We start from the raw sequence: 17,723 nt of genomic DNA, 5'->3' as shown, positions 1-17,723 counted from the left end.
TGTTTTCAACCGTACTGCATCCCACGAAGTGGATCTACGTGTAATCTAGGCATCACGCTAGATAACCCATCAGCTTGATACGTAAAAACTTTCCTGTAGTGATTTCAGGAGATCGGCTGAGCCACTGCCCATATTACGAGGGATTTCCGAAAGTGATATTGCGATAGCAATTCCAAGCACCCTGACGATAACACCGGCGGACACGGCAAAGTGATGCCGGCCATGAGGGTAGTTCATGCCGTTAATGGAGTACAGCACATCCAGGAACACACCTGGTTTAATGGTATTCCACAGGTGTTTTTGTGACCACTGGCGTGTGACATCGCCTGCTATCATGAGGTAACGCTTTCCTTCAGCTAGGTTACCTCGGAACCCGCTTTTATCCGTTGAGGTGCCCATTCCCAATCCTATATCTATGTTATAGTCGCCCAGTGCAGTGGATGCCGATGCCTTGGAGTTGAGATATAGATTATCGGAAGCACTACTGTTGAGTGGTACCTTCCGTGGGTATTTTAGCAATAAAGTATGCTTGATGGCTATGGGTACCTTGTGACTCTTACGTATCTCTGACTGTGTGTCTGTGCTGAATTGCATTGTTCGGGTATCAAGTCCTACGGTTACATTCCCGCGGGTAGCACCGGCCTTGAATAGCATAATACCTTTTACACTACTCTTGGAGCCACCACCCGCTTCATTTACGTCCCCTGGCTTTACAAAGCGCATTACATCATCCATTCCGCAATTACATGCCAATGTGAATGCCATTGTATCACCCGATCGATCTGACCACATGGTCTTTTTCAATGTGTTATAGGTCATATTGGCGCTCATGGTGTGGTTAGACGACATCTTATACCAGTCTCGCAAACCAACTTGAGTCATTATCTCAGCCTGCAGCCCTGATCCTAAGAAGTCGTTGTCCCTAAGTGCGATGTTTAGCTTAGCGCCCTCTTTGGATAAGATGTTGGACAGCGTGTAATCCACGGTACGGGTGATACCCGGGCCGTCACAATAACAGTGCATATGTAATTGTCCATCGGCGGTGCGCCATATGGTGTATTCAAGGTTTTTCCAGATACCTAACTTTTGGATGCTGCGGAAAAAGGCGGGATCAAGATTCAAAAGTACATTCTTGGTACTATAGACCATTGCCTTTAATCTATCACTACGTTCTTCTCGATATTTCAGATCCTTCATACGATGGCTTGAGCTGGTTACCAGCTCCATGCCAGTGGTATCAATGGCGGTACCCTTATCAGGGTCAAAAACGAATAACTTGAAATTAGCCTCTGGTACGCCATTTTCCACGCATTTTAATATAACCGCGTTCCCATTGGTGCCTATTTGATATTTGTGTACATTACTGGCAAAGTAGTGCCTTGAGTTGTATATATCATTGACGGCGTTAACCAGTGCCTTGACTTTGCGTGGATTGTTATAATCAATCTCATATATCCCTAGTCCTCTGTCTTCCAGTTCCTTCAAGATCAATGCATCATTGCTGCAGCCTTCTAGGCGTATTGACAGTCGTTTGGGTGCGATAAGTCCGTGGAATACACCGCTAATAGACGGGGTGTAACGTGATAGAACACCCGCCTGGACTGATATGTAGAAATTAATTAACGCTAAAAAGTGTACACACCCGACCATAATTAATGAATAACTGCGTTAGACAATGACTCCGGTGGCAGCAAAGCCTGGATACGCGCGCTTTGGGGCAGGAGCCTACGCACATCACGCTTTAACTCACATGGTTCAACTGTGATTCCATTGCTGTAGTCAACATTGGTATGGGCAATTACGCTTAGGAATGTAGCACTATCCTGGGAGTATAACTCTCGCAGGACGGTTGAGGTCAACCGCTCCACTGAGGGTGCAGTGGATTTGCACATTAGCAGTGCCATTACCATTACCCTTGATATCAACTCACGGTTACACGCACGGCTGGAGACTTCATGTGTGAATTCCAGCAGCGTGACGACAAACTTGTAGCGTATGGTCCGGTGTACCTCGTCAGCCTTGGTGACGTAGCCTCCTGTTCCTTCTGCGACCACGAGGTCGCACAGTTTGTTGAATACATCCACTAACCACCTTTCAACGAATTCATAGGCATTCCTCGTACCGATGGTCATGATGCCTACTATGTAGGTCATCACCTGTAGACTCCGTATGTTCAGCTCCATGCAGTGGATAAGCGGATCCCAGCATTCATATAACCTGATGCGCATAATCGGCACGTTGTGCGCAAATGATGAGAAGCACCTGCTGAGCGTGAATAGGCAGATGTTGCGCAATTCTATGTCCGGATGGCTCAGGTAGTAGCGACAGCGCGTTGCAATGACAGTGGCCACTGCTAGCCGGCGATCCTTGAATTCCATGTCATATTGCTGATTACCAGTTGTATACTGGCTGATGCAAGTTTGATCTGCGATTTGTTGCATGTAGTGTTTATCCGACACGTCACTAGTGTCATCACCGTTGGGCCTAGGTCCTGCCGGCCTGTCCTCAGCGATACCCGGGGTCAAATCCAAACTTGACCCAATGGCCCTGTTCGTTACCCCGGTGCCGAGGGAGTCGAATCGTTTCTCAATGTAGTCAGCGATGAACGCATAGATATATAGCATGGGCGCTACACTTGCATCTGCCTCTGCTGGCAAGCAGCGCTCTAGCGTGACGATAATATCAAACAGGTCCTTCAGGGAGCACGTACCGTACTGCAACAGTACGAAAACAACATCCGCTACGTTGTAGCACGTATTGCAATCCCTGGGAACCATTTTAAGCTCCCGTATAGAACGATGGAGCAGTAGATTCTTGTAGAATTGCAGCATGGCGTGGGTGATGACGGCGATATTGCCGTCATCACCACCAGTGTCTCATAGCGATCCTATATACAAGTGCTCTTGCATAGTTATAACCACGCTCGCAATCTGACATACACCACGGCAAGGACCAAAATAGTATATCGCACATCTGTTGAGCAGGTAAAGTAACCTGATATCTCCTGAAGACAGTGGCAAACAGCGCTAAAGCGGCGACGTGGGACTCCTTGTGGAGGTCACTATGCACCACCTTGAGCATAATGACCTCCACGATCTCGGGGATAACTGCTGAAATGCATGTTGATCCGCAATTCAGGAGCCCTCGCAAAACTGCAAGCAGCCTCAATACTCTAGATCTATCCCCGACCCCAACGATGAAGTGGTCCAACAAATCCGATATAACTTGCTTTTGCTGTGCAGGTGGCATACGGCCTATGTGGTCGCCAGCAGCCTTTAAAAACACCTGTTCATGCGGCTCACAGAAATCAGCGAGGTCCACTGATGTCTCGCAACGGGATAGACGCGGCAGCGCAACGAAAGCGGTGCCATCTGCCGCAGGAGGCACCTCAGCACAGCGGTAGAGCATCTCCATTACCACGTAAGGGTCGATTTGCGACAATCCGCTTACGTGCTTCTCTAGATCCGCGTAGCCTAGGTATATAGCTAGCGTCCTTTGCGGGTCCTGGCATGAGCTAAGCTGGGATGTCACCTCGCTGCGCAACGACAGCTTGAATGCAATCGAAGATGCAGCAGCTATGCAACGTGCCTCTCCCAGTAGCTTGTCGGTATCCAAGATAAATATCACATGGTTCTGGATACAATGGATAACCTCCTGTGATAGACAGGCACAGCGCAAACACGCTATGGACAGATCCGTCATATGGCTTGGAAATACCCTGGCATACTTCTTAAATACCATTACAATAGCTTCCGAGGTTTTATGTGCGTTCTTTGCCATGTTGGCGTCGGAACGACGCCAACATGCCTCGCCGCTGCAATCACAAGCGAGTGCCTTTGGAATCCATGATTTTAGTACATTCATGGCCCTGCCAAAATCAGATTCACGTAGCTCCGAGAGTATGGATACAACCCGGGATACCAACCCGGGATATATACGAGCTACAACGGGATCAGGTGGCACATGGGCCAAGCAGTCCAAAACAGCAGACCTGTGCCTAGGAGTATCGGAGAAGGACAGTATCTCCAGCAGTATCATGCACATTGTTATAGAGTGCTCATCACGCTCAAGGCTGGAAAATATACCTGTGCACAGCTCCAGGATGTCGCCAACAACAAGCGAGGAACGCCTGAATGAAGCAAGTGAAGAACACATGTTAGTATCGCTATTTGAAAATAGAATGCGCCAGGATGTTAATACACCGCATAGAAGCACCTTTGTACGCAGACACTGGTCCTCGGAGGGATGTTGTAGCACAATTAACAGCATCTTCACCAGGATGTGGCCCTTCTGGACATACAGCTGGCCATCTATATCAGCACGTGACAGCGAGCACATGTGGTTCAAAACAACATTCACAACGCTCAGGACGTTGCGGGAGATCCAGTTGAGAATGTCGCGGTTTATATGGCTGGAGCCATGGAGCCCAGATATAAGGGCCAATGACTGGTCTAGAAGATCCTGCATCCGTTGAGTCTTCTCAAGATGACTGCCAGCACCTGACCACAACATCAGAGCGGCATTAAGCCGCTGCTGCAGCTCCACCAGACGTGATATGTCCATCGTATAGCCAGGACGCGACAAGGCAGTAACACACCGAAGCAACACGACTAAACGAGGATTGCGATATAATTATTCTGTATTGTTATATGCCCATTTTTGACATGTAAAAGTTTAGTGCAGCCATTGGAAAAAAGAAAGATTTGCGATGGCAGCGGCTGCTACAACTATTCACCAGAACGCTGATGTCTACTGCTGAAACGCGCTAGACGCTCACCAAACGAACGCTTAAGCTCATCTTCTTCAATCGTTGCCGAGTCGTTATCGAAAGTCGACACGCTTTTAAGGAAGCGCGGCCCGCCTTTGCTGTCCAGAGGTGTGTCAATAACACGGTCCTGAGCACGACTTTTCATGTACCAGGGTGTAGAATACCGCTTAAAATCCGGAACTAGAGTTATAGACGCATCGTCAGTGTATACATTCACTGATCTAGGACCCTTATCGCCAGAATTGTAGACGTAACCGCCACTCTTTATTAAGTTCTCGCGGCGCTTCTCAGCGAGTTCCTGAGCCTCGCGTTCAGCATCCTCAAAGAGGTTGATGTGGCCACTAACGGGTATATTTATAGCGTCGTCCTCTGCTGTGCGTTCAGGGGAACGCGATCTAGAACTTCGTCTATGGTGATGCTCCTCGTTAACACTGCGATGCTTGCGAGATCGGTCTCGCCGTTTGCGATGCGGTTCCGATTGCTCACTAGGTCGGCTTTCATAGTTCAAAACACCCTGAGACTTCCTGCGAAGCTCCACCAAGGAATCCGTAAGTCTTTCACGTTTACGCTGTTCCCGAGTTGCCAGACGCTTTTCAATGTCACGGTGCTCGTCGTATTTGACCTCGTACTGTCTATCAGCTCGATAGACATTCCACTTCTTCTGAGGCAGAATGTTAAGCCCACCGTGACCTCCCATAGTTGTTTACGCAATTTTGTACGTATCCCGTTCTTTAGAGGGAATCTTTCATCAACAGGAGCTGTTCATGCATTGAGGAAGCCGGTCATCAATGGGATCAATGTAAATCCGGTGTAACAAGAATTTTGGAATTACAGAAACCGATTTTATATAGCTAGGTGACTTGCAACACAGCGTGGTACAACTAAAAAGAAAAAGAGGTACACATTGACTCAAGAAATACCAAGGCGGTATATTATATACTAGGATACACAACGACATATACTAGACAGTAATTTACATACTGTTGGGACGTGCACGTTGCTACCATGTGGTATAATGGTGCCGCACGGTAGGCCAATACCAAAACAGAATCTTTACATCCGGGGTTAAATGTAGCTCTTTATTTAATTATTATTCTGAATTTTAATTAGGAAATATATAAGTTTTTGCTTGTAGAGCGTTGTATGGAGATTATATATACCAAGGATATATCTGATATTTATTATTTGAAAGTACCCGAAAACCAGGGATTGCGCATAAAGTAGTTTATGGAATTTAATTTGGACCAAAGTATCCTTGGAAGGTTGGTAATACCACATGTCTGCCTTGCGTACGTATCCATTTTCCCGAGTTAACGAACGATTCAAAATAACATAATGGAAGACCAAGATATGACAAGTCACCGAAGAATATATGTGGATGGCGTTTTTGATTTGGTCCATTGGGGGCATTTGAATGCACTGCGCCAGGCACATCAATTAGGAGGTAAAATAGTAGTTGGTGTAGTATCGGACAAGGAGACCCAGGATACTAAGGGTATAGCACCGATATACAATTCACAGGAGCGCGCGGAACTTATAAGTGGATGCCGATGGGTAGACGATGTTATTGTGGATACACCCTATGACGTTACAATAAAATTCCTCAAGGATGTTGCCAAATGCGATGTCGTAGCACATGGAGATGACGTGGCCATTGGAGCAAGTGGTAAAGATTGTTACGAGGAGATTAAAAATGCCGGGCTGTTCGTATCAGTACGAAGGTCACGTGGATGCAGCACATCTACAACCCTTGGTAGGCTTGTAGAAGCACTGAGCAGTGACAGATTCAGCCACTTTGCATCCAACTCAGGTATAGCCCAGGACCCAATTGCTCAATTTGAGACGCTAGTAGCACAAAATGAAGAGCAGATGTCACGGGACTTGCTGTCCGACGACGGGTTTAATGAAATTGAAAAGAAGGCATCTAAAAATGAAATGCATGTAAGATTCCCAAGATGCAGAACACGCGCATCACTGTTTTCCAAGTTTATCCCAATGTCTTGCAAACCTGATGGAGCTAAAGTTATATATGTCGATGGTACATTCGACGTGTTCCATGTAGGGCACCTGAGATTCCTACAACGAGCTAAAGAACTGGGAGATTACCTAATAGTTGGGTTGTACGACGACCAAACAGTACGGACAATCAAGGGGAATCCATTCCCAGTCAACCACCTTATGGACCGCGCACTAACTGTACTTGCAATGAAGTATGTCGACGATGTGATCATGGGAGCACCATTCATTCCATCTAAGAATTACCTCGAAAACCTAGAGGTTAGCTTAGTTGCAGTGGGCAACCACAGTGATGACCCGTTGATGATCGATGACTTTGATAACTACGCAGTGGCAAGGGATATTGGTATCCTAAAGCATATAGACTCCGGATGCACCTTGACAAGCTCTGACATAATACAGAGAGTGTCTAACAGACTGGACCAAATTACATTAAACGTGGAACGTAGGTGTAAAATAGAGCAGGCGCTGTACCATTGAGTAGTATACATCAATGATACCAGAACTAGTGTATGACCTTAGTAACTTGGCTGGAGTTTTGAATAACTGAATCCACAAAGAGCACGGCTTGCAGCCACCCGGCGTCCCTAGGAGCACTGGAGTAGAGTTAACTACCTAGAGTAAACCTACATTTCGAGAAAAGCTTCATGGATCCTGTCATAGCTGCCGGAGCCGCTAGCGCGAATACCAAAGTGCCTAACAAACTGTTATCAACGGGACAATGACCTACAATTTAGCTATGCGATTTACGTGGACGTCAACAGGAACGCACTCACGTTTACCCAAACTGTACAATAAAATGCAGTCAGCCACCTTTCGGCCAACACCACTGGTAAATGATAACTTGCTATCCAGTCAAACTTACGGCAACTTAACCAACTCCTCCAGGGCTTCCGGGTAAGGTATGTCACGCAAGTTCAACAGCCACTCTAAGCCGTTTTCTCGGAGAAATGATATACTGCGTGCAACGTATTTAGCACGGAATCCAAGACCCAGAGAAGTGAAGTCAGCAGCGGATAGCTGACTCAATGTAGGAAATGAATAGAAACGCAAGGTCGTCCCATTGTAATCCTTTGAACCCAGCAGGGTACCATAAGACGAACGAATCTCATAGCACATGCGAGTAATGCGCTTAATGTTGTTGTTAGCCGAACAGATGAAGCTCACAAGGGTTTCCAAGGGGTCCTGCTGGAGTATGCGGACACCGACGCGACGATCAACTATACGCAATACGCTATCAGGAGCAATAGACCGATCGATTGTGTAACTATAGTCCAAGTCGAAGTAAGCTCTTAATCGCTTTACGTCGCAATCGCCAAATATATTCCTTAATTATAATATATAGCAAGAATCCAACCAACCTGTACTCGACATTGTCACCAGCCTTCCGCAGCTCAATGACAAAGCTGTCAATCACGCCAACCCATGTGTCGTCACCAACAGGTGACCAACCAAATGATTGACCTATGAATATATATTCTTAACCGTCAACACACCTGTAGTAAGAACAAGGGATGGATCCATGCAACGCTGCGTACACAGCAAGGTCCACTCTAAACCCATAACTACTTAATATAAATACCATGAATAGCTATTAAATGGCAGTTGCCTTTAATGTGTGTGAAAGGCAGCGGCAGGATTCAGAACTACACGCCCAGCGCACAGCCTATACACCCAAGTAAATTCGTAAACAAACGAAAATGCTGGCGATTGACGAGCAGACGCAACATTATGAGAGTCATAATGTCACGAAACCCAAAGTGCAAAATCCACCCTAAGCAGCCATGGCAATGCTAGATGTTAGCAATCGCCTAACTTATATGTTCCAAGTACCATTCCAGGACGTAACGTAGTAAGGAAAGTGGTACCACGATTGTATCCCACATAGGCTTTCTGGAACCAGGGGTACAAGTGAGAATGAGGAGCCAGGCGGAATGCAACTAGCAATCTTGAAAACTCGCATTTTTTGTGTATAGCAAATATATCCACTCTGTTTCAGCGGATGACGTAAAGATTCACTTCATTGATTCGTCCATCCAAATTTTGATGGGATGTATGAAACGCATAGATGGGCATCGGGAATGCCAATGTCCCACTAGGCGCCACACTAACATTTCTTAACGCCTAATTGACTTAAAATATGGTATCGCTCCGTCTCAGCCTCTGGGTCATAAAAATCTGCGTTTTTGGTCTTAAAGATGCGAACGTGAATCGCAAAGTACTTTGCCTTGTAAAACCCGTGCATTTTCGCAGAAAAACTGCTGTAACAACGAATACCGTTTTCATACCATGAGGCAATCCAAGAACGCTTGTCCCAGTAGACACCAGGGACTAAACACTTGTACTGCTGAACACCCAACTCCGGATCGGGCTCAGCAGTTACAGGAATGTCCAAAAGATAGTCATAAAAATCAGTGGACTTCTTAATCTCTATTTGGGAGTCCCGGTGACTCCGACGCTTCTTAATTACCATGATGCCACCCACCTCCAGTGACTTCAGACGCTGAGCAATCTCACGGTGCTCACGAATCACCTCGGAAGATCTAGCAATCTTCTTGCGAACCTTGAAAACATTGGATGATAATTTCTTGGCAGCCAGACGATGCGACTTGCGCTCTTTTGGACTAAGGCTATCCTGATCTTGAGTGTCGCAAAGATCGGTATGGTCATGACCAAAAGGAGAGATCTCACTAGTGAGGTCATGTTCATCATTACTGTCACCAGGATAACGTAGATTGCCATTGACTAGGTCATCGTCAATGTTCCTCCGTGGAGTTATGCTAATGTTATCCAGGTTAGTACTCCTAACCTCCTTGTGGTCATGAGTAGCACCAGCGCTACAAGATATACCATTTACATTATTGAACAGCGGTTCACAACCCATCCTAACAGGGTTGCAAGATATATTGTGCTCTGGGAATAAATGGTCCAAGCCATGCTGCGACATCCTGGAGTAAAAATCTCGACGGTAGTAATCATGGTTAATCTGACCATCTATTATGGGCTCAGTCATAAAGGCATTAGGACCAGAAAATGGAATGCGACTATAATGTGGCTCACTAGATGGCATTTTTACTGGATAGTCATTAGCGCCACTGCGCCTAAAAGCAGGGGTTTTAACCGCTCTGTTACCATTGGATATGTACTTAACACGGTAGGAATCTGGTACCAAGCTCACATCACTAGGACCCGTGGGCTTCTGACGTTTCTCATCGCTGCCAATGATCAGTGCTGAATCCACAGGATCGTCAATAGATAACGTACGCTTGCGAGTGAAGTCAAACGTATTGTCACTATCGTCTGTAGCTAGTCCATTGCCCATGGAGCGATACCCCTCGTCGTTCATCAAGTCAACAGTGCTCACACTAGCCATGGAACACAGTGATACCACAGGCTTTGTAACCATGTCAACAGAATCTAAAGTACTGTTGTAACCATGGTTGTGTTTTTGAGGGAAAGCCCTATATCCCGAAATGCCATTGAGGACGTCCATGTTATTGGGAGTAGTCTCAGAACTTATGGATGATGAATGGCGGTCCGGAGAACAAGGTGCAGTGTTGTCATCAGCGAAAAAAGTGTACGGTAGCTCCCGAAGTGTCTCAGACATTTGTCCCATGGTGTGGAAATGAGTAGTTGGAGAGGAGTTGCCACCAAAGACGTTGCCCATAACCCCGCGTGAACCCTGGTCACCTAAGCCATACTTGCCCTTTAGCTCCATCTCCATAATATGAGGTAAGTGAAAATTAGTCAAAAAGGCTTGGTATTGAGTATACTGAGCATGCATCTGCTGAAGCTGATGTTGAATCTCCAAAGCCTTTTGCTGCTGTGCAGATACACGCTCATGATACTGAGCGTATTCAGCCAACATCTCCACAGGAACAATCCGGTCAGTGTTGACGAATCCTATCTGGGTATCATAACTATTATATAAGTCAGAAGGTCCTGGATATTGACCCTGGTCCCATACCCGTCTATCCCACAAAACAGCCTCAGTATCCATAGGACCACCATTAAAATCAGTATAAGAATTTGTTGAAGCACCCATATCGTGAAATTGAGGCATATAACACATTTCAGGAAAATCATTCATCAAAGGAACACAACCAGGACGATGCCCAATCCCCTCAACAGGGTGAAACACACTTGCAGAAAGCATGGTGAATCCTGAAAAAAATTACGGCAAACAAACAACACAGACAATGCTTCTACAGAGACCCTAAACTCAACAAATGTATGCAAACCAAGTGATCTTGACGAAATATCCAAGATAGGCAAAGAATCCTGAGAAGGGAACAACCGAAACAAACCAATCTGAAATCTAGTTGTATACTGTTAATATCCAGTACTCCCAGGAATCAATGCACGAATATACACACCCTTAGAAGAAGCAGATTTATGCCATAGATGACGCAAAAGAAAAAAATCATAGAAGGATCAGTGGAATCTGAATAAACTTAGAAAATGTATATAAACATCATAAACATCGCATGTTCAGATAAATGCAAGATCGAAAAATATTCAACAGTGAATCAAAATGGTACTATGTGCATGTAACAACCAACTCTAGAAATATATAAGCATGGCACCCATCTTACGACACGCCTAAGTAACAAATAAAACCTACCTTCCACAAAATGTGAATTCTATAAGGGTCTTCTGGTATTAATAAAAGTAATCCGTGCTTTTAAACACACTGTGTGAGAAATTATAAAACATGTAACTCACAAGAATGTGTAAGCAGAAGGAGAATTTGCAAGAATTTTACAAGCCTTCACCAATGCAAAACCCATCCAAGCATACAACAATATGGCCATAAAGCATCGCAAAACCATGAAATGAAATTGTGTAGCCATTTCATAGACAGCGCCACATAAAGTAGCGAGCCCACCAAACGCGAAGAATTAAATAGTCGACAATGATATAACTAGCTAGCCAATAGCTACCCCCAGCATTTTATTGGAAGCTCCTTATCGAATCGCCAAGCACCGAAGCGGATCTGCCAAAGAGCTAGAATCGCTCCCTCCGATGCTACGCCGGCCATATACACAACTCTTAAGAGGGCTACACATCGCAACGCTTTTATTAGCCGCTTTGGGTACATTAGACACGCAATCGTGGAATTCATTTAGCAGTGGAATCTTAGTCCAAAGAGTTAAACACCCATACCTAGGAACCAAAGTAAGTCTTACATCCAGTGTGGAATAACACCAACCAGGTAAAAGCACAGGCGTCATCTACACCTGCTGCCCAATTGGGTACTTATGTACACAAGAAAGAAGAACAAAGTAAATTAAGGTGTGTCTATAGCAACCAAATAGCCCGTGCTATATGATTACCTAGGCAAACAATAGAATCCATCAAGGAAGACGCTGTCGCCAGTATGGATGACCAAACCAAACAAGAAAGGAAGGAAGAAACAACTGCTTGGCGTGTAGTAATCTATAATGACGATATACACAGGTAAATAAGCATGTCGCAGTTATTACATAATACAGCATCCCTTATGTCACGGAATCAATCGCAGATGCCATACCACAAATAAGTAGAGAAGTGGCACATACAATCACTATGGAAGCGCATAGCACAGGACAAGCAACGGTGTTGCGAACCTGGCAACGGAAGGCTGAGCTCTACTGTATAGGTACGTATGGCAATATTAGCATAGCTCCTTACAACATATCAATGATGTATCCATATATTGAACCAAAGAATATGCAACTTTTCGTGACCACAGGGAATTGTCAATTACCTTGACAATGCCATGGCCCATTAGTATTGTTCCTCACAATTCATTCTCTACAGAACTGCAGAAACGAGGTTTAACAGCTTGCGCAATACATGATACATGCCCAAAGCAGAATTAAATAAGCACATAATACCAAACATGCTGTAATATAGATCATGTATATAACGATCTAGATTTATAAAGTGCAATAGTGAATGCCTAGAAAGACCGTACATGGTGTTACGTTGAACGAGGCATTGTTAGAGTACGCTGACCCCGGTACTTTGCGATATAACCAGAAATACACGACCCAGCAACAAGTGAGATGATACGGCGCCGTAGTATCGACTGTCAAGGGAGTTCGCTAATGTCAAGATTAGAAGTATAAAGTCAAGACCTACACTTGTTGTCACCTTCTAACCACACGTGGCCCTCAGGAACCATAATGTCACCACGATGCTCAGGTGAAATTACAACGACACGCTTGCAAATACGACGAGTGGCATTTGTAGGCGATTTGGCAATCACAATGTCACCGTCACGGTATATTGGAACGGGACTGCCACGCAATATACGCAGTAAATGTGGACGAACAAAAAATGCAATGGCACGTGATTCATCTATAGTAGGGACCATACTAGGACCCTGAGTCTGTTAGAAACTTAAGGAATAGAATACCAAAACTAACCAAAGTAACATCCACTGCATATTTAGTTATCACGTGAGCCGAACAAAATGTATAAACCAATGTGCGACCGATGTCCTTAGCACAAGATAAATTAATACCCAGCATCCTAGATTAACATCTCGATTGTAAACATACAAGAATATATAACAGAAGCAAAATAAAGTAGTACTAATGCGTATTCTAGGCGATGTGCAACACCGGAATCTGTATTAAACGGTTTTAGCAAACAATGTGATACACATCTGCTACAAAAATAGAGGCAAATCCCCAGAGATCGATATTAATCCTACACATTGGATAGAATTCCACTGGAAAATATCTATTAAACATGGAAATTATAATATAATCAGATATGGAACTGCAGAGCCAAACACCAAACGAAGATGACGATGTACAAGAGCATGGTATCACCCAGGTTAATACATCAAATATGAATATATATCACAATAGGTGGTTATGCAATATAGCAAGAGCATCACGCAAAGCTTGAAAAAGGCACTATCACACTCAGTAGAAGCTGGAAATGTGGCCACGGACTCACTAACCGAACTTCAATCGCAAAATGGTAACGTTAACTAAGCTAATTACTACATTGAAACAGAAAATATCAATCGAATTAAAGATAGACTTAACGAATCACATGAATCTGTAACAACAACACAAAAGATAGTAGATGCCTATCTTAATTCTGTCAGCTGGATTACCAACTCCGTACCATGGAAAAAGGGAATACAGTTAAAAAAGGATATGGAACCAAACGTATCAACTGGAAAGACTAAGTTTTGGGATACAACAACATGGTTTCCGAACAAGGAGACCTTGACCAAAGACATTGCCAATCATAATTCCATAACCCGTAAGTTATCCTAGTATCCAGCACATAGTACACAGACGCGGTGAGCCATTTAGCAGTAAATACAAGCGACCACCTAGATATACTGATTGAGGAACTGAGGAATAACCGCCAAAAGACTGAAACTATCGCAAATGCCGTGCAAAAACAAAATGATGATCTAGATCGAATCAGTGAATCGGCAGTAGGACTCCAGGAGCGAGTCAACCAAATCAACCAGGTATTAAAAGACCGAGTTTAACAATAAATAAAACTACACAAGTAACATATACATGACGAAAGATGAAATAGTATTAATAGCGCATGTTGCAACCGTTAAGCCTGGGAAAATGCAAACCACTCCAACTGCTGCGTCATGTAAACAAACGGGTCAGTAGCACCACTCAAAAACTTAAAAAAGTTATCCTGATGCTCCAGACGCTTCTGTGAGTCCACGCCATACTGTATACACTATAAAAGCACTAATGCAAACTAACCCCGCCCTCATTGGCTATGGGTCCACACTTGGGACATAAGCCATCACTGCCAATGCAGTAAGTGTGAAATGAATGCTGGCAGTAAAAGTGTAGTGATGGCATCTCAAGACATAACTCACAACGAGAGCAGTTACTGTTGTTAATCACAACGTAAGAATGCTGCAAACGCTGCAAGTCGCGGTTCATCTGCTGACAGTCAGCCTTGTCCTGACTTATGTCACGCTCATACTCATGCAACAAATCACCAATCTGGCGGAATTCTCGACGCAAGTAGTCCTAAAACCATATGGAGTCTAAATTAAAACGAACCTTTACATCACCAAAGCGCAAATGAGAGTTGCGCTGAAGAATAGTCAACACACTAGCGAAACTCAACAAGTTGTGAGTCTGAATGTGCTGAAGAGCAACGCGCAACAACTCCGAAATGTCATTGGGAGATGATAGTAACAAGGACAGAGTACCAACCCAAAGCGTTGGCTCATTGTAACCATAACTTAAAGCATGGTTCAATAGGTCAAACGTATTGGTGTCAACACCGTCATCACGCATACCGGCAAGCACCAAAGGAAGGTGATAGTAACCCATCTTAATAGCCATGGAATTAGCACCACGCTGATAATTATACACCAGGCACAGCAACAAAGCTATAAGCTGGTGACCAGCCAACTGAGTGTTGCCATTAAGCAACTTCCATAGTCGATCCTCCAGAACCGCAGTGTCAAAATTACCAGATAGTGAGCCTGAATCAGTGTACTTAGCATCAGAAGAGATAGTAGCACCACCCGGAATTGTGTTTGGACATACAGCCATACTGGCATCATTATTGTCCAGAGGTGTTCCACAAGTACCCGAACGGCTATCGAGGTGTGTTCCACTGGTGGAACCACTACCCAAATGTAAATCAGTTGTAAGGTCACGACTTGCAGAAATCTGGAAACCAGCATACTGATCAAGCAAAAGGTGAAGGCGAGTGGAAAATATCAACAAAGAATTGTTATCGACATACGAACCAAGCATGTCAGTAAGAAAAAGGTCCTCCATACAAAAGGTAGGAACGAACGCTTCAAGAAAACTGCAATTATTCTTAGGCATAGAATCACCTATACGACGGATAAAGGATAAAATGGCACCAGGATTGTGCCTAACAAGGCGCCTGCCGTGCTTTAAAATGGCGTTACAAGTTACCTGGGTGCTAGTAGACTGCAGGTAGTCCAGTGTAGCACCGTAGTCGTGAAAGTCCTCCACCAATATGTCAATGTACTCATTGTGGTTTTGCTGAGCAAGAGCTACAGCACGAGCAAAATTAAAACCACCAGAGGATCGGCAATCATATAAAGCCTCACGAATTGAATCCTTCTCAGATTCGCCAAAAGTAGACAAAAACCGTGATAGCAACTCATGGCAGTCGTGGGAGGTAATTGCAGCATCTGAAGTTGAGTCCGACGATGCCACATTGTTTGAACTGTCCTCAAACAAAGATTGCAAAACCCTCATCAGCACAATCGTGTGAATGCTAGTGGCCTTACCACGCTCATGTAAATTTATCAAGTACTTGTAAAGGTATAGCTTAGAGGTCAATGGAGTTAAGCGAGCGAGCACATACCCAGGCTCAACCGATGATCCAGCCTTGCAGTAAGCATCAACAGCACCGTCATAACGACCCTTGTCATAAAGCCAATTGGCATGGATCTTGTGAATCTCCTCGCATTCCGAAATAGGACGATGCTCTAAGGTTGCTGTGGATATAGCCCAAGCAAATAAACGCTTACGAATGAGTATCTGCAAACGGTCATATATACCCTTCTCACGCAACTCAAATAATATCAGTGATGAACTGGAACCCGACCGTGCCAACACAAACAAAGAACCAAGAGCAAGCTCAAATCTAAAAACTATAGGAATGTGCTGAGAATATGCGATGAAATCCATACCAGGAACGCGACAATGAATAGCAACCAAAGTAGTGGAATAAGAACTATCAAGAGAACCCTTGCAGTCAACTGATGCTATAGCAATGTAACCCTTGTAACCAGTCATTGAAGTACAACGGCCGTTACCCTTCAAACGAGATATAATGGAGCCATCAGAATTATAAATGTCAATCATGCCGCCAGACTTAAATACGCCAAATTGACCACTGCCCAAAGTGCATGAGGATTCAAAAGATGATTCTATGAGCTGCATACTAAGCAGCTCAGGCTTGGGGTCCAACCTAAATGAAAACACAACATCCTCACAACAAACATTAAGACCGAAAATACCGGAACCAAGAAGACAAATGTGGATTGAACGTATATAGCCAGTAGTACGATCACGGCTAAAATCAGATAACCTGTACAACAGATGTTATATAATAAACCAGCAATTACCTTAGTGAAGTCAGCGTGTGAGACGAACAGGAACCATCAGAAGATGCAGATAAATAGTTGTAATATAGATATACAGTCCCATTGGCTGTGCCAACCTATGATCATAAATGGCAAAGATACCACAAACATACGGCGGCTAAGTTAGTACACGAAGATACTGCAATTGTCTGGATATTATCCAACTCTAAACCTTGGGAAGGTAAAAAGACAGGTACGGACTGTACAAATTGCAATATATCAGTTCCATATAAAATGTGCTGCGATGAGACCTTGTAGGTATTAAACTTGAGCATAGAATCAGATTCTTCATCTTTCCTAGGAACATATGTATGGCGATAGCCTGGAATAACAAACCCTACTATGATTAATGACGATGCATCATGGCAAGCAAAAAGACGAAATCCCTCAAATTCAAATGCTTTTGAGGAATGACATAAAAGCATATCACGCGAATTTACGTCATTGTGAGGTCTATATAAAGCGTTCACTCGCCCTGAAGATTCCAATATCCATAGATAATCATCGTCGCCAGCAGAATCCACGACACTCTCAAAAACAACAGGAGCCCGGTCTGTATGGTGTAGTAACATTCACTAAAGGATAACATACCCTCCGAGAATGCACATATCAAATGCTTCTCAAAAAAGTGAAACCTACGGGCAGTTTCCATGACATGACTAATGTGCGTCAATAGAGAATCAATTTAAATCAGAAACAAATGATATAAGACAGCAAGTCAACGTTCAACATCACTGGATACATGAAATACAACAAATATAGACTACTGCATTATCGAATCTGTAAATAACTAAATGTGTAAAGTAAAGC

The 17,723-nt window shown here is 44.2% G+C and overlaps 10 protein-coding genes across 10 annotated transcripts; 3 read left to right on the top strand and 7 right to left on the bottom strand.

Annotated features, from left to right (window-relative positions):
• Positions 1 to 24: 24 nt before the first annotated feature.
• Positions 25 to 1,497, bottom strand: BBOV_I004330 (uncharacterized protein). The gene has a single exon (XM_001609032.2). It carries the CDS (start codon positions 1,225 to 1,227, stop codon positions 70 to 72), a length of 1,158 nt encoding a protein of 385 aa, XP_001609082.2. The 5' UTR covers positions 1,228 to 1,497; the 3' UTR covers positions 25 to 69.
• A 128-nt stretch (positions 1,498 to 1,625) lies between these two features.
• BBOV_I004320 (uncharacterized protein) lies at positions 1,626 to 4,627 on the bottom strand. Its single transcript, XM_051767175.1, has 2 exons — positions 2,919 to 4,627; positions 1,626 to 2,875 (listed from the first exon to the last, which is right to left on the bottom strand). Exons 1-2 carry the CDS (start codon positions 4,561 to 4,563, stop codon positions 1,653 to 1,655), a joined length of 2,868 nt encoding a protein of 955 aa, XP_051623004.1. The 5' UTR covers positions 4,564 to 4,627; the 3' UTR covers positions 1,626 to 1,652.
• Positions 4,628 to 4,653: 26 nt separating this feature from the next.
• BBOV_I004310 (uncharacterized protein) lies at positions 4,654 to 5,731 on the bottom strand. The gene has a single exon (XM_001609030.2). The coding sequence runs from the start codon at positions 5,463 to 5,465 to the stop codon at positions 4,728 to 4,730; it is 738 nt and encodes a 245-aa protein (XP_001609080.1). The 5' UTR covers positions 5,466 to 5,731; the 3' UTR covers positions 4,654 to 4,727.
• A 276-nt stretch (positions 5,732 to 6,007) lies between these two features.
• Positions 6,008 to 7,271, top strand: BBOV_I004300 (putative ethanolamine-phosphate cytidylyltransferase). Its single transcript, XM_001609029.2, has one exon. The coding sequence runs from the start codon at positions 6,104 to 6,106 to the stop codon at positions 7,262 to 7,264; it is 1,161 nt and encodes a 386-aa protein (XP_001609079.1). The 5' UTR covers positions 6,008 to 6,103; the 3' UTR covers positions 7,265 to 7,271.
• Positions 7,272 to 7,282: 11 nt separating this feature from the next.
• On the bottom strand, positions 7,283 to 8,381 carry BBOV_I004290 (8-oxoguanine DNA glycosylase N-terminal domain family protein). The gene is made up of 6 exons (XM_001609028.2): positions 8,281 to 8,381; positions 8,146 to 8,248; positions 7,650 to 8,111; positions 7,515 to 7,613; positions 7,415 to 7,480; positions 7,283 to 7,380 (listed from the first exon to the last, which is right to left on the bottom strand). Exons 1-6 carry the CDS (start codon positions 8,345 to 8,347, stop codon positions 7,290 to 7,292), a joined length of 888 nt encoding a protein of 295 aa, XP_001609078.2. The 5' UTR covers positions 8,348 to 8,381; the 3' UTR covers positions 7,283 to 7,289.
• Positions 8,382 to 8,525: 144 nt separating this feature from the next.
• BBOV_I004280 (AP2 domain family protein) lies at positions 8,526 to 11,502 on the bottom strand. The gene is made up of 2 exons (XM_001609027.2): positions 11,409 to 11,502; positions 8,526 to 11,228 (listed from the first exon to the last, which is right to left on the bottom strand). Exon 2 carries the CDS (start codon positions 10,938 to 10,940, stop codon positions 8,892 to 8,894), a length of 2,049 nt encoding a protein of 682 aa, XP_001609077.1. The 5' UTR covers positions 10,941 to 11,228; positions 11,409 to 11,502; the 3' UTR covers positions 8,526 to 8,891.
• A 210-nt stretch (positions 11,503 to 11,712) lies between these two features.
• On the top strand, positions 11,713 to 12,656 carry BBOV_I004270 (ATP-dependent Clp protease adaptor protein ClpS family protein). Its single transcript, XM_051767796.1, has 5 exons — positions 11,713 to 11,962; positions 12,000 to 12,079; positions 12,125 to 12,244; positions 12,280 to 12,425; positions 12,587 to 12,656. The coding sequence occupies exons 1-5, from the start codon at positions 11,810 to 11,812 to the stop codon at positions 12,646 to 12,648; spliced, it is 561 nt and encodes a 186-aa protein (XP_051623003.1). The 5' UTR covers positions 11,713 to 11,809; the 3' UTR covers positions 12,649 to 12,656.
• An 83-nt stretch (positions 12,657 to 12,739) lies between these two features.
• Positions 12,740 to 13,368, bottom strand: BBOV_I004260 (Signal peptidase peptidase S26 family protein). The gene is made up of 3 exons (XM_001609025.2): positions 13,198 to 13,368; positions 12,911 to 13,160; positions 12,740 to 12,873 (listed from the first exon to the last, which is right to left on the bottom strand). The coding sequence occupies exons 1-3, from the start codon at positions 13,300 to 13,302 to the stop codon at positions 12,770 to 12,772; spliced, it is 459 nt and encodes a 152-aa protein (XP_001609075.1). The 5' UTR covers positions 13,303 to 13,368; the 3' UTR covers positions 12,740 to 12,769.
• A 139-nt stretch (positions 13,369 to 13,507) lies between these two features.
• BBOV_I004250 (uncharacterized protein) lies at positions 13,508 to 14,311 on the top strand. Its single transcript, XM_001609024.2, has 4 exons — positions 13,508 to 13,612; positions 13,648 to 13,762; positions 13,799 to 14,053; positions 14,089 to 14,311. The coding sequence occupies exons 1-4, from the start codon at positions 13,550 to 13,552 to the stop codon at positions 14,289 to 14,291; spliced, it is 636 nt and encodes a 211-aa protein (XP_001609074.1). The 5' UTR covers positions 13,508 to 13,549; the 3' UTR covers positions 14,292 to 14,311.
• A 29-nt stretch (positions 14,312 to 14,340) lies between these two features.
• On the bottom strand, positions 14,341 to 17,647 carry BBOV_I004240 (vacuolar protein sorting-associated protein 11). The gene is made up of 7 exons (XM_051767413.1): positions 17,505 to 17,647; positions 17,250 to 17,466; positions 17,027 to 17,210; positions 16,896 to 16,990; positions 14,836 to 16,858; positions 14,527 to 14,802; positions 14,341 to 14,491 (listed from the first exon to the last, which is right to left on the bottom strand). Exons 1-7 carry the CDS (start codon positions 17,563 to 17,565, stop codon positions 14,366 to 14,368), a joined length of 2,982 nt encoding a protein of 993 aa, XP_051623002.1. The 5' UTR covers positions 17,566 to 17,647; the 3' UTR covers positions 14,341 to 14,365.
• Between the last annotated feature and the right edge of the window lie 76 nt (positions 17,648 to 17,723).

This window comes from Babesia bovis, chromosome 1 (assembly GCF_000165395.2).
Source record: "Babesia bovis T2Bo chromosome 1, whole genome shotgun sequence".
Classification (NCBI taxonomy): domain Eukaryota; phylum Apicomplexa; class Aconoidasida; order Piroplasmida; family Babesiidae; genus Babesia; species Babesia bovis.
The sequence above is the reverse complement of the archived record's forward strand: the minus strand, read 5'-3'. Positions and strand labels throughout refer to the sequence as shown.